The sequence below is a fragment of the Taurulus bubalis genome, assembly GCF_910589615.1.
Source record: "Taurulus bubalis genome assembly, chromosome: 1".
Classification (NCBI taxonomy): Eukaryota; Metazoa; Chordata; class Actinopteri; order Perciformes; family Cottidae; genus Taurulus; species Taurulus bubalis.
In genome coordinates, this window is record NC_136589.1 from 6053721 (window position 1) to 6067903 (window position 14183).

Consider the following 14183-nt stretch of genomic DNA (forward strand, 5'->3'; position numbering starts at 1 on the left):
CCCGGGCCGTTTCAACATGGCTGCTTAGCAACCAGACGCGCGTGCCTGGACACGGACCGACGCCGACACCAAACATTGCTGAACTCAGTTGGGCCTCAGACGTTTGACCGCAGAAGTCCGCCGTATTAAGTAATTATGGACAATAATGTTGTTGTTTTTGTCTTCAATGCAAGGTTCACTTGAAATGATTCGTGTAATTATGTTAATACAGCACTAACTGACGTCCCATATCTACCTACCTGTTGTTGCCTTGCTGGTAAATTAGCTTAACTTTAACGTTGGTGGCAGGCAAAGTTAGCATGAATGTGAGGCGAAATCTAGTATATCTGCTGACTTACTAACCTCAGGTATTTGTTACTATACTCCCTATCTGGCAGCCTCATCGACATGGCGGGTCTTTAGTCTCCCAATAGACCATGAGTGAAATAAAGCAGGACATATGCATTATAAGGGTACATTTAATATTTTTCTAAGCGTTATCCCGGCAACGCTACATTTCAAGGCAAAAAAGTTATGATACTGAGTGAGAAACGAAAGCACCACGTTGACGAGGAGGTGGTCAAGGAACTGGTGAGTATGAAATTCACATTAATTTGGCTCAAATGATAAATGGTATTTCGGTTTGTATCCAGTTTTAATATTTGTAACAGCTTCCATCAACTGCATTTATAAGATGAAATGTTGCAATGCAATGGTGTATTGATATATATATATATATTTATTTCTGCTTTGTACTGCCTTGTCAATTTATTTTTCACATTAGGATTCTCGTTAAATATTTTTTATCAACAGTGTTTGGCCAATGGAGTGTCCTATGAAAATATTACACACGAAGGAAGCAACGTCAGCTCCCTGGAGATCTTCTTCTCTGGTTTCCCCCGCATGGTTGGACTTTCGTTCTTTCCAAGGCTCTGCCAGTTTACCGTATTGGGCCAGAATATAAAACACATTGAAGGACTTGAGTGCTGTCCTCTGCTTCGTGAGCTCTGGGTCGTCCAGTGCCATCTGACAGTAAGTTTGGTATGCTGGGGAGGTTTTTTTTAATAATACTGACACTGGTGGAAACAATAATGCAGTGTGTAATACCTTAAATCATTAGAGTTTTGTTTTGTTTTTTATTGAGAGTGATTCCAATTTATTGTTGTACTGCAGAGTTTCTTAAACCTTACACAATGCAATCACATTTGACCCCCTTTGTGGCATTTAATGACATCAAATCCTGCATGCATTGACCATCTTATTATTTTGCAGGGGATATCTGGGCTACAGAATTGTCTACAATTAGAGAAACTTTACCTGTATGATAATCAGATCTGTGAAATAAATAATTTAGAATTGCAGATCAACCTAGAAGTCTTGTGGCTCAACAACAACTGCATAACTCAGATACAGGTTTGAACTTTTGTCTTTCTGACTGTTTTTCTGTCTGTTTGCATGTTTATCATACAACATTTGACAATGTGTTAACCTCAGATTTATTTATATTAATTTGGCTCACAAAAACTGCATTTTACACAATCTAGCACATCAGTAAATATGGCCGCATGTCATTTTAAAATAGCATGCTCCTGTTTTGATCAGTTATCTTCTATATGTGTTGTTGTTTTTTCATCTAAAGGGCTTGAACACACTTCAGAACCTAAAAGAACTAAACCTTGCTGACAACAATATTGAAAAGATTGGTATGTTTTTACATTCCTCTGTATTTTTGTGTCGAGTTTGATTGCGATTCAGTGAGCTGTTTGAAAATAATGAAATACTTTTAAACTTCTTTTAAGGACATAACCTTGAACCTAATGTCAGCCTTCAGAATCTTAATCTGTCCGGGAACAAGATCAGCTCATTTAAGGTAAGAACAGAAATATGCTATTGACAGTTCTTCTGTAAAAAGTGTTCCTACTTATTTGTAACATCTTATTAAAATTGTTGGTCTGATAAGGGCTATTTCAAATTCTTGTAAAATGTCGGGGTCAAGTCACATTTTCAATTATTTCTACAATGGGATGGCTGCACAAGACCTTCAATAAGGTTTTGGGTAGCATCATTTCAATTTATATCATTCAGGATTCAATGATATACATTCTTGACTGCATCTATTTAAAAATAAAAATAAACGACTACTAGATTTTTCGTGTTAGTCAGTAATACACTTTATACATATACTGTGGCTGACAGACTCATTAGCATGTGTACTAAGTTGTTGTCTTTTTCAAGGTCATCTTGATGGGACTCTTGCTTTGTTTGGATGATTAACACCTCGATCATATTCCTGCAATCCACCTTTTGTTGAAATTTAGCTTGACTTTCAGGAATGCAATCACTGTCATTCACTGTACTGAGAGCCCAGTTTATTGGAACCACTGCAGAATCAAAGCATTTGCTTCTTTGTCATTACAATGTGACATTTCATTTTAGCTGATGTAAAGCAAGTATTTACAAATCAGATGCCATAATACATCTGATTTTTTATATGTAATGTATGTTGTGTTTATAGGGAATAACCTGAGCCTTAGAGTGAAGAAAAGCCTTATCATTGAGATTGCCTGTGTGTTCTGCTGTTGATATTGGTGTAACAGGAGCTGACCCTGCTTGCCCGCTTACCCCATCTGAGAGAACTAGCACTGAAGGACCCAACGTCAACCTCAAACCCAGTGTGTCTTCTGTGTAACTACGCCACACACGTTCTTTACCACATCCCAGGCCTCCAGCGACTAGACGCCTATGATGTCTTTAGCAAGCAAGTCAAGGAAGCAGCTGAGGTATTTAGAAGACCAGCAGGATTTCTGCATTACACCAACTGAGCTCATTTGGGTCTCTGTTATGCTCGTCAGAGGATACAAATTCTCTTGATTTATGTTGATTGCTAATTATTTGCTTTAAGTTCTTATAATGTTTCCCTGAAATGTTCCTTAGTTAGCTTCAGAGATATGAGGAAAAAATGACAACATCACACACATTTGTTCTGTATTTGGTTGTTCCTCAGCAGAGTTACAACTCGTATGTAAATTGGGTAAAATATTTGAATCCAAGACACATTTCTTAATTCCTAAATTCTCTAAGTGTTTTATGCACATTTCCCTTTTATTTAGCTTGACATATATAATATCTTTTGCAACCTTATTTAGGTATTGAGTAACATAAAATATGGTTTGAACAATGGCTGTCTTTATAAAAAAGTATGTTATACTTTTGTAATTTGTTGCATCTATGCGTTTTGTTTGCCTTATTTTCCCCTTTAGTCTACAGTAATGAAGAAAATGATGTACTACAACATGCGTGTACGTACTGCTCAGAGGAACCTGGCAGAGACCCGACTCAGTTTGATGGAGAGGAAGAAAACTATGTTACAGTTACCAGGAGAATGTATCAGAACACTGAATCACGCCCTCAAGAGTGTATGTACAATCCTTGAAACATTTTAGAAATGAGTTTAACAGATGTAAAAAGAGAACAGTTATTTAGCTGTGTTCTCCAGCTTCAGGTTGCTGTTGTACAAAGTTAAGAAAAGCTGTTTTCATCTGGATGCATACCTAGCTTGAAGGTGAGCTCTCCAAGGTGCCAGCTAGTTGTAAGAAGTCTGCCTGTACGATGGAGGAGGAATCAACCCACCTGGTTGAAGGTTCAATTGACAGATGTGAACCAGCCACTGACCTCAGTCGTGATCCAGCCATGGAGCACAAAATACTAAGCAAGATTGACGCACTGAGGGAGAGACTGGTGCTATGGACAAGGCGGCTGGATGAGTCTGTATATTTGAATGAAATACAAAAATAATGTTACTGTGCTTTATATAATTTATCCTCCTACTGTGCATTTTCCTATGCTGTAAAAATAATGCGCCCTCTTCTGTATTCAGGATTGAAGCATGGTATGAGCGGGGTCTGACACAAGCCACACACATGATGGCATATACTGTCCAGTTTCTATTGATGGAGCTGGAAAGTGTTGGAAATATTCGTTTGGAAGAGGGCTGCTCCAAAGACCCATGGTATGTACTTGGTACAATATTATTAAATACAATTACAAACATTTTCAGTTCACAAAGGACAAATCAAAAGCAGACCCCCTTAACTCATATTTTCTATATTATGTACCCAACAGGTTTACTTCCTGTTGCGACCTCCTGCATTCCCGCTTCTCTCATTCAGACTTTAAGGTTCGCAACATCGCTGGCATTAAGATCAATAGAGTTATCCGCATCCACAACAGTGCTTTAAGGCTTCGCTTTGAGGACAAACTTCACACCCTTCTAGCAAGCGAAGAGGCTGCTTCACAGTAAGTTAATCTGAATTGTATTGTGATGATACATTATTTTTTCCCAATAATTTAAAGGCATTTTAACCTTGCTATTGTCATTATTATAAAAATGTATGTCTAATTTTAACTTTCCAAGCAGGAATTACAAACGTCGGTTGGAGCACTTGTTCTACATACCTGACCCTGACAAAAATAGCGAGAGGGAAGACATTTTGTGCATTTCAGAGGAAGGCTTCAAAACAACCAAACAAAATAAGGTGTGTTTACTTCTGTCCACGTTCCACAACACTCGATCCCATCACCCAGAATGTAATTCTCTAAGCATTGTACAGAAATAACTACACAGTGCTATGAAATAGAACAGCAATGTCTTGTTTTCACATAACCTGCAAATCCGTCTGACTTTTACAATGTTGACTTTGAATAAGGCATTGGAAGGAAAGGGTGCTATACCTTTATCCAACAGCCTGAGTGTGGTTGAACAGCCCAGAATTGAACATGCACTGCGTCAGGCCAGCCAAGACAAATCCAAGCAAAGTACGGACAAAATCCACTTCAGGCACGGTGAGTTAGTTTTGCTCATAGTTATATATTCTCCTCAGCTGTGACTGTTGTTTTTTTGTTTTACTAAAATGCTCCTGCTTTTTGCCTGTAGGTCAGATTATTGTTTCCAAAGTTTTTGTGGGCAACAGCATGCCTATCAAAGAGGGAGACCCACTGGACAGAAGCAGATACCCCAGAGTGTACTCCGTTTATCGCAATGTGGACACTAAGCACAGAACTGCATTAAATGAAGGTATGCTGTATTACAAATGAAAACCATACTTTTTCCGTCAATATTTGTGAAGTGTGTTTACATTGGTATGTGTTTTTCATTCAGAGAAACCCAACTCCACCAAAACACAGACGGGTCCTGAGGGCAGTCCCAGACAAAGACAGTGGTTTGTGTTTGACCATGAGCTTGTCTTGCCTGAGTACATCATTTATTTTGAATACATCACCACCGGGGTATTTAATTCATTGGTTTTGTTATTGTTTGATAAAACATAATTCAGAGTGTTTTGTCCCTAGTTGCATAGTTGTTTTGCAAATATTCATTTTAATTTAATACCCATGACAAGTCAACAATGATGCACCTACTAGGCAGTTCATGAACCTTGTGGTATGGTGTTACTAGGATCAAGAACAACCACACAGCACAGGCATTGATGACACTCCGTCCAACAACATCATCCTAGACAGGGAAGTCCTCAACATAAAACCTGTGCTGAAACCGCAGCCCAGGTTGAGGAGCTTAGATGACAAAATTCTGCTGAATGTGGCCAGAGCTAATGTCCTCAGTCAAATCACCGTAAGTTTTCTGGCTTTTCAAATGACAGCTTGAGTTTTGAAGCCATGTCATGTACTCATGATAATCTTCAATGTATTGAACCTCAAGGTGCTGAACCTTCATGGCAACAGTCTGAGTAAAATAAAGGAGATTTCCCGCCTCACAGCTCTGCGGCATCTTACCATCAGCTTCAATGAGTTCACACACTTGGATGACATTCCTCACATGGTAGGGGGAGACAAGGGATGACAAAAGGAAATGTTACTATTTAGTTTAAACTAATCATTGTCATAAGTCATGAGAGTCATAAGAGAGAAGCATGTTATAGCAACCTTTGTAACATTTAATTCCATTTAGTAGTGAAGTGACACATAATACAAAGAGACTGTGTTTTGGACCATGGTATAAAGTGGAAATGTTTACCATCTGTTGTCTCTGTTACCTAAAACACAGCCCAACCTTGAGTTTTTGGATGCTAGCTACAATCGCCTGGTGACCCTAGAAGGCCTGAGGAGGTTGGGACAGCTTAAAGAGCTCGACCTGCGCTGGAACCAGCTGACCAAGGCCAAAGAGGATACAGCTGTGCTGAGAAAACGCACGCCTGCTCTGTTGAAGCTTGACACCCGATATAACCCCTGGATCAAGGTATGTGCTGTTATCAAAGAAAATCTCAAAAATATATTGTACAAGGAACAATGAGGAGGTTTACATTGAAGCTGTTTTCCTTTTTTTCAGCCCAAAACAGTCCGAATCACCATACTGGGCCGTCTAACAACTCTCACCCACCTGGACGATATAATGGTAGCAGAGGAGGAGGCTGCTTATGCTGTTCTGATGGCTGCTGGATCCAAAATTAACCAGGTTAAGAACTTTCAGATATCATTGGTTGCTGTTTTTATGGTCCATTTTAATATTGATTGTGTCAAAATAAGTATTAACATGCTCCAATGAAGAACGCATAGAGTTTGTGAACGTCGACCTTGTATATTTCAGGATGCACTGTAATTCAATCAGACCTGTTGACACTCTGCTCGCAGGCATCTCTTCTGGCTCACTCAAGTACCAACAGTGACCGACCCCGCAGTCTCAGCCTGCTGTCAACAGCCCAGCTCCTATGTCCTCTCAGTCCTGCACCCTGGGGCCTCACCCGAGAGCTGGAGCTTGACTGGACTGCAAAGGTGAGCTACACACTTGTGGGTTCCTCCCTACAAGCTGTGATTCTAAAAGTGCAATTGTAAAGCTTGAGGAAAATTATCCCTCCAGGGAGTTACCAGTGTGCATGATGTTGATACTGTAGCATAACATTTTTAATTATAATACATGTTTAACAAATGTAATGATTTATTAAAAAAAGTATGCACCCTAAATATTGGCCAGATCACTGCCCTGAACCTTGACAGCCAGAGGATTTCCAAACTGATCAATCTAAATACGCTGGTCAACCTTCGCTGGGCTTCCTTCAATGACAATGACATTTCTAAAGTGGAGGGTCTTGACAGCTGCTTGAAGCTGGAGGAGCTTTCCCTCAACAACAACAGCATAAACTCACTCAATGGTTAGTGGCATGATCAATTTGACAATGAAGTCTTATACCCCAACCCTTAGTACAGCAGCATCATTTTTTCTGTGTCGGTCTTTGCCCTCTTTTTCTTCAGGACTATCAAAACTGCATTGCCTAAATAAACTGAGTTTAGATGGAAATCAGCTGTCTAGTCTGGATGCCTCGGCCCTAGATCGGCTGCCTAACCTGTCCTTTATGTCTATGGAGAACAACTATATCAGTTCCCTGCATGGCATCCAGAGAGTTCGCTCCCTTCTTGAGCTCTACATCGGCAACAACCAAATCTCTACGTCACGTGACATTTACTATCTGAAGGCAAGTGGGAGATAAAGAAGGACAGTAGGTTTCAGATTATCCCACCTGTTTTTCATGCATGCTGTCTGAGCTCATATGCTCCTCTTTGTTTTCAGGGATTGACAAACCTCATCATTCTGGATCTTTATGGGAATCCTTTAGTGGAGAAACTGGAAAACTATCGTATTTATGTGGTTTTCCACCTACCCTCCCTAAAAGCTCTGGATGGCATTGCAGTGGTATTTACCAACAACGGCAATCAGTCAAACCTTTCAGATATTGTATTGATGATGACATCACGACTACATTAGTTGTTGTTTTCTCTAGGAGGTGACTGAGTGTGAAAGTGCAAAGGATATGTTTGGAGGAAGACTAACCCCTGACATGGTAGCAGAGAAGCTGGGCCACTCAAACTACACAGACATCACCTACCTTACCCTGCAGTCTTGCTCCATTAGGTAATCGCCTGGCAAAACAGACATATTTAAACACAAAACATGTCCATAAATGAGCATGATTATAGTGATTTACTTTGAAAGACACAGCTAATTAAATGGGCTTGTTTCCTCCACAGGATGGTTGATCTCTCTCCAGCAGACCTGTTCTGTAGCCTGCGCAGTGTCAACTTTGACCACAACAACCTCACCTCTTTTTCTGGCCTCATTTACCTGCCCAACATCAAAGTATAAACTACACTGAATGTCAAAAAACAACATGTTGGCTTGATGTGCACCTGAGCCATGGACAAATTAATTATTTCCAGTGTCTTCTTTATAGGCTCTGTGTCTGAACTACAACCACATTGAGTCCATCCTGCCCAGACAGAAGACTCAGTTTCCTCTCACAAACAGACAGATTCTGTACAGCAAAGTTCACTCCAGTGGTTATGGCCAACAGAGTTCATCCAAAGGCAAAGGGTAACAGTTCCTATTTCTCAATTGTATGTATTTTTACATTTTACAACATTCGACTATTGCCAAGTGTGAAGAATGTGTAAGCTGTAACCATTAGGGGGCAGCACTGACCACCCAGTGGATGAACTGTCTCTTGACAGTTTTATCAGATTTGTGTCTCAGTTGTTGCCTATAAACAATCATAAATATCTAGTTGTAAGCATAGTTTCAAGATGTTTTGATTTGATTCAAAATAAATTCATATGTATTCTCTCCAGAGAGATTATTCCTAAAATAAACTAAATATTAATGTAAAAATATATATTAAGTATCCGTATACCGTGGGAATAATGATATTATCTTCCAACCACATCCTTTTATGGAAACCAGTACATAAGCAGTGCTGTGACAAGGTTTTGTTTGCCCTGGCTGTGATTGCCTTTAGGTGGTCTACGCGTGTGAGGTCTGACCAGTTAAATTAAGCAGCGGGAGGGAGAAAGAGATGTTCATTTAACCACAGAGGCTTCAAGCTGTTATTCTGTGACTTTGTTTAAGGGAAACTGGGCCCACTGGCAGCCTCGAGCCACTGATGGGCAGCCTGGAGGTGCTGCATTTGAGTCACAATGGCATCTCCAATATGGCCAATCTGCAGCTCAGCAGGCTCACCAATCTTAAAGCGCTCTTCCTTCAAGGTATGTATGGTTGGCGTACCACCCCTCCCTCTCACAGCCTGTTAAAAGTGCAGTGCATAAAGCTTGTGAAAAGGCAAGCACTGAGAGCAAAGTCTCCCATAGACTGGAGGCCAGATGGGAGATGAGACCAGAAGAAAAGAATGACTGACTTTCTTTCAACCGCTTTTGATCGAGTTTAACTATGTCAGGGGGATTTGTCCCACAAAGCCGACCTCACTTGTCCATTCTTCATTTTTTGTTTAGAGACCTTTCAAAGCCATCTCTGTAATTTCAGTGCTTTTTACACCAGGGTACCTGACAAGCACCCAACAAATGTTCATGTTGCCTTTAAACGCTGCATTTTATATTGCTTACTCGCTGTTTTTTGTACATAGAAATATTAGACTATTGTTTGAAATATTTTTTCATTGTTTTGATGAAGTTTCTCTCGCGATAGGTAATGAGATCAGCCAGGTGGAAGGATTGGAGGGGCTTCACCAGCTCAGAGAGCTTGTGTTAGACAGGAATCGGATCAAAGCTCTGGCTGATAACTCTTTCATAGCCCAGAACGTCCTGCTAGAACTGCACCTAGCAGAGAACCGGATCCGGGAGCTCAACCATCTCGATCCTTTGACTGAGCTCCGCAAGCTCTTTCTTGGCACGAACAAGCTGCAGGTATTCTCCTTCAGCAGCAGTGGTCTCCTCAACTGCTGGATTTTTGTAATGTTTATATTCAGATGTTTAACAAAACTGCCTATTCAGATTTTTAATAAAACTGCTTTAATTACTCACACCCCCGTGATTTCCTGAGGTGACCACCAAGGTCACGGTAAGCTTTCGAGCAGTTTTTGATTTCCCACCAAAGTTTACTGATTGGTTCACATTGGAAAAATGTGTCGGATGCTTGAATGTATTGTATGCAGCATGCAACAATATTACTTTTCCCTGCATTTGCAAAGTAACACATGAAGTATAGTAATCATGAGTCATTACCACCCCACTGTGCCATGCGAGGGGTAGCATTAAGGAGAATCATGTTTGATTGAAGGTCAGGGCTGTGTGTATGAAAAAAGAGGGGAACAATCAGGACAACGTGTAATCAGCTTCTCAGTCTGCATCTGCTTCTCACCCAGGGCGAGTGATTTGCACTTTTGTTGCTAGTTCCTTCTTCCCTTCACATCCTTAATGTTTCCATGCATTCAATTAAGATATAAGATACAGCAATCATCCCAGCACTACAGTTATCACAGTGGGGGCGTCTTTGAATTACAGCCAAATGCAACCATAAACCTGGGAATGAGAAAAAAAACACCCCATGCCCTGTTGTGTGCCCAAACTCTCTCATGAGATTAATGAGAGCTCACACATGTAATCTCTCCCATCAGCTGCTTCCATCCTCCCTAACCCAAAATTATGAAAGGCCCAGCTCTGATACAAATCTCTCCATTTTCAACACACAGTAGGCGACAATCAGTGGTAAAGAAAAGTAAAATGAGGGGGTCGTGAATGAAAAATAATTTAATAAAACAAATAAGATGTTTCTTTACTTTTTGTAGGACATCACAGAGCTTGACAAGCTAGAAGTTCTTCCTTCGTTGACTGAGCTCTCTGTTGTTGGCAACCCTGTAAGTGTTCCAAGTGTTTGTGCATTAAACCCATTTACAGTATGTAATCTAAAAAAGTTTGTTTTCCTATATTGAGTTTTGCCTAGTGATGTGAATCTACTAGCTTTCAGTCACAGAGCACTTTGAATTCTTCCACTCGCTAATAAATTATCGAAAGCACGCTCACAGGCTCAATTTCTCACTTGCACAATCCAAAACACAATCCCAGTGTAACTCTATGGTTCCAAATTAAGCGATTACATGATGGGCCATCTGCTGTGCCTCAAACTGGCCGGCATCAGAGACAAATCCCTTGACCAAATGGTAGGGCACTATTGGCCCGGTTACATCACCCATCTGGAGCTCATGGATCAGGCCTGAGCAGAGCCTGCATCCCAGGGCCTCCCTATAGTCCATTGGGCAATGCTCAGCTGTGGGCGCCTCTATTCTGCTGGACCCCATCCCCCTTCTCTTCCCATAAGGGGGTAGGGGGGAGGTTAATCCTGCCAAGGGGTAGAGGCCAACAGCCACCCTGGAGACAATACCTCCTGCTGTTGACAGCATGAGATTGCTACCTCACCCATGTTCACAAGCCAAAGTCTGTCTTCTCCTCTCCACTGGACATCCATTGGCAAGCATTCACAACTTAATCACAGCAGCAGTGTCCTATAGGAACATGAAGTTATATGACTGGACAGCCTGAATTTGTACCCTGGCCAGAGGGTGCCCTCACCTGGGAGCGATCTGCTGCTGTCAGCTGGGTCACTGGAACAGCTGTTGGGAACATAACTACATGGGGACCCACATAGCATCATATTTATCCCAGATGTCTCAGGGCCAGCGTCACTAATGCTCCACAATAATATTGCTGAACTCTTAAATATTTCACTAGGTTGTTTCATCAAACAGGTGCTTTTTTCTTCTTCTTCCAGGTTGCCAAAAATTCTCTCCACAGACCAGAGATAGTACTCCGTCTGTCCCAGTTGCAGGTCCTGGATGGAGTGATGGTCACCCTGGAGGAGAGGACCAGGGCTGAACTCCTCAGTGCTGATCCATCAGTGAGAATGACACACAACATACTGTAAAGTCACTCAGAAACAATCGCACACAGAATGTATACAAATAAATGTGCAGGGTATTTGTAGTATTCCAGTATACAGTATTTTTTGTTTGTTTTATATTTACTATGAACAAAAACAATATATCAACAACCAAACCGCAGCTGCCAAAAAAGGGAAAAGCTTGGATCAAACTCTTTCAGTCTGACTGATTTGATGTTCATGTAATGAGAGACCAAGGCAGTAATTCTCCTGCAGCTCTGAATTAAAAGCAGCCTAAGCCTGCTGGCATCATCCTGCTGATTAGATGAAATGTGCCCGGCCGATAATGCACCAGTGGATTTACCCCCTATTAGCCAGGTCAACACGACCCCCTCTGCTTGTTAGCATCATATATGTGGAAATGACAGAGCAGAAGTCCTGGGTTTTCTCATTAAAAACACAAACTCAAACCTCCCCCTATTGACTCTCATAACTGTCATCTCGGTTGTTGATTTAAACTTGTGCCTCTGCTTTTGTTTAAATTTGAACATTGTTATTGATGAGTAGTATTTACTATACCCCTATATGATCTTAGTTTATATTTGTGGAACAATAAGCAATCTAATCTCCAATTTCTCACCAAGTGTGCAGGAGGAGTGGCCATAGGAAGGTAGAAAGAAGAGAAACAGTTATAGTTAGGACACAAATGTCAAAGACATTGAGTTGGCCCTGGATTCTCAGTTTATCTGAATATCTGCTTATGTTTTTAAATGTAATCCTGTCCTGAAGTATTACTTCTATCTTCCTCATGGTCCTTATTGAATATTTATCGTAAAGGCATGCTCCCAATGCCCTGGACCTTCCTTTCCTACCACTGAAATAAACCTACCTGGACTGCTACCCCTCATGCCTCGAAACACCCCTTTCAGAGGAATGACTATAAGTGCAGCACTACAGAACTTTGTGCATGGGCACGATATCCTGCCAAGTAACGTGGACGAGGCCCAATCTCATTCCACATACAAGCGTGAGTGTGACATTTCTCCTCTTGAAGATAATGTGTTTCTGGATGAATATGATTGTGTGTAACAACAACTTAAGGTTAACACAAACAGTTTTTTCTTTAAGTTATAATACAGTAAAAATGATTCACTTACTAATAGACCAGAAAACTGTACCGTGTATTGAATTAACCACTAGTTTGACACCCCGTATTCCACACCTTTGTATTAATTCCCAATTCAGACAAGAAGCACAAGCACGGTAATGCTGGTCGTAACGGCCAAGCTGACATTACATTGAGACACATTCGAAGAACAGGAAGCAACCTGCCAACCACAGGTCTTCTTCATGATGGGAAAAGAGTCACCTATCCCAGCCAGGAGCAAGACAGCAGGTTTGTTTAATCCAAAATTCACGAGACTTTATTATGCTTCTTTAAAATGTGAGGGTTGTTTTAAAGATAATAGACTACACGTTGACTTTTTCCTCGTACTCGTTATTTTGCAGATTTCCAAATGGTGGCAAACCTCCACCCATGTAGCAGCTAAAAGAGGTGGCACACACTCTGGTGAAAGGTCATATATATCATATATCATAGTATTTTAGGGCATCATATCTTGAGTGTGGTATTTTTAACTGTGCCTTAATGTATATGAGCATCTGAACTTATGCACGATAGATGCATTTTTAATGAGGAACAGTTCAGAACACAGGGCAATTTAAGTGCCTTTAATTTTTTGACATGGCAATACTTTCTGTAACCTTTTCTTTTGCTGTTTACATATCAATAAATCACATTTTCCATTTTTAAAAATAAGCAAAAACATGTTTGGGGTTAAAGAAAATTAGGCTACTTGACGTTTACATGTAGTGCATCCCTTTCCAAAGCATTTATTATGACTGTGACCTTATTTTTTTTTCCACATATGTGGATCACTAACCATGGTAATCTGAGGATGAGAGGTTTTGGTTTCATTTCTACTGCTATCCTATCCTTGGCCCCGAACAAGGGAAAAAAACACCCACAGATGTAAGGACGTGTGAGGCTGGCATGCTGCTTCCATGGGGTCAAATGGATCCCCAACAAGTGGATAATCCAGCTTTAGCACACCTCTCTGTGGACAATAATCTGCAGTCACTCAGATAAAGATGTAATCTTGAATGAGGTCCAAATGGATTTCAGAGATTGTCAGTTTCATCATGTTAGCCTCTTTTCGAAAAGCCCTCCACAGTTTTGACTAATAGGCAAATCTCGTGTGTTGTAACTGGAAATGAACCCACTCTATTTGATATTGATGTTAGTTCTGCTGAACATGAGATTATAATCCTTCCTGTCTTCCTGACAGTTTAGCCTAGAGTCCTGTAGTTAACAAAAACACCGGTCTGAGCCGTAAATGAGGATACAGCCCATAGTATGTGGTCTCAAACCTTTTCATTCTGGGACCCCTAAACTGCACGATAGCCACTGTGCAGACTGTTATTTTTCTCACCAACTTCTTGTAGTTCAATAATTGTTTGTACTGTTTTATAA

At 40.7% G+C, this 14183-nt stretch overlaps 1 protein-coding gene across 1 annotated transcript; it reads left to right on the plus strand.

The window, feature by feature from the left end:
• Nucleotides 1-513: 513 nt before the first annotated feature.
• lrrc9 (leucine rich repeat containing 9) lies at nucleotides 514-13193 on the plus strand (the record flags this gene model as incomplete). The annotated part of the gene is made up of 32 exons (XM_079224578.1): nucleotides 514-570; nucleotides 793-1011; nucleotides 1252-1392; nucleotides 1619-1682; nucleotides 1779-1849; nucleotides 2577-2759; nucleotides 3240-3395; nucleotides 3535-3743; nucleotides 3857-3988; nucleotides 4102-4275; nucleotides 4394-4514; nucleotides 4686-4821; nucleotides 4913-5053; nucleotides 5138-5265; nucleotides 5435-5608; nucleotides 5696-5815; nucleotides 6041-6232; nucleotides 6323-6448; nucleotides 6625-6765; nucleotides 6965-7142; nucleotides 7243-7463; nucleotides 7559-7681; nucleotides 7770-7900; nucleotides 8017-8125; nucleotides 8220-8359; nucleotides 8891-9027; nucleotides 9464-9681; nucleotides 10563-10631; nucleotides 11543-11668; nucleotides 12488-12677; nucleotides 12896-13046; nucleotides 13160-13193. 32 exons carry the CDS (start codon nucleotides 514-516, stop codon nucleotides 13191-13193), a joined length of 4512 nt encoding a protein of 1503 aa, XP_079080704.1.
• Between the last annotated feature and the right edge of the window lie 990 nt (nucleotides 13194-14183).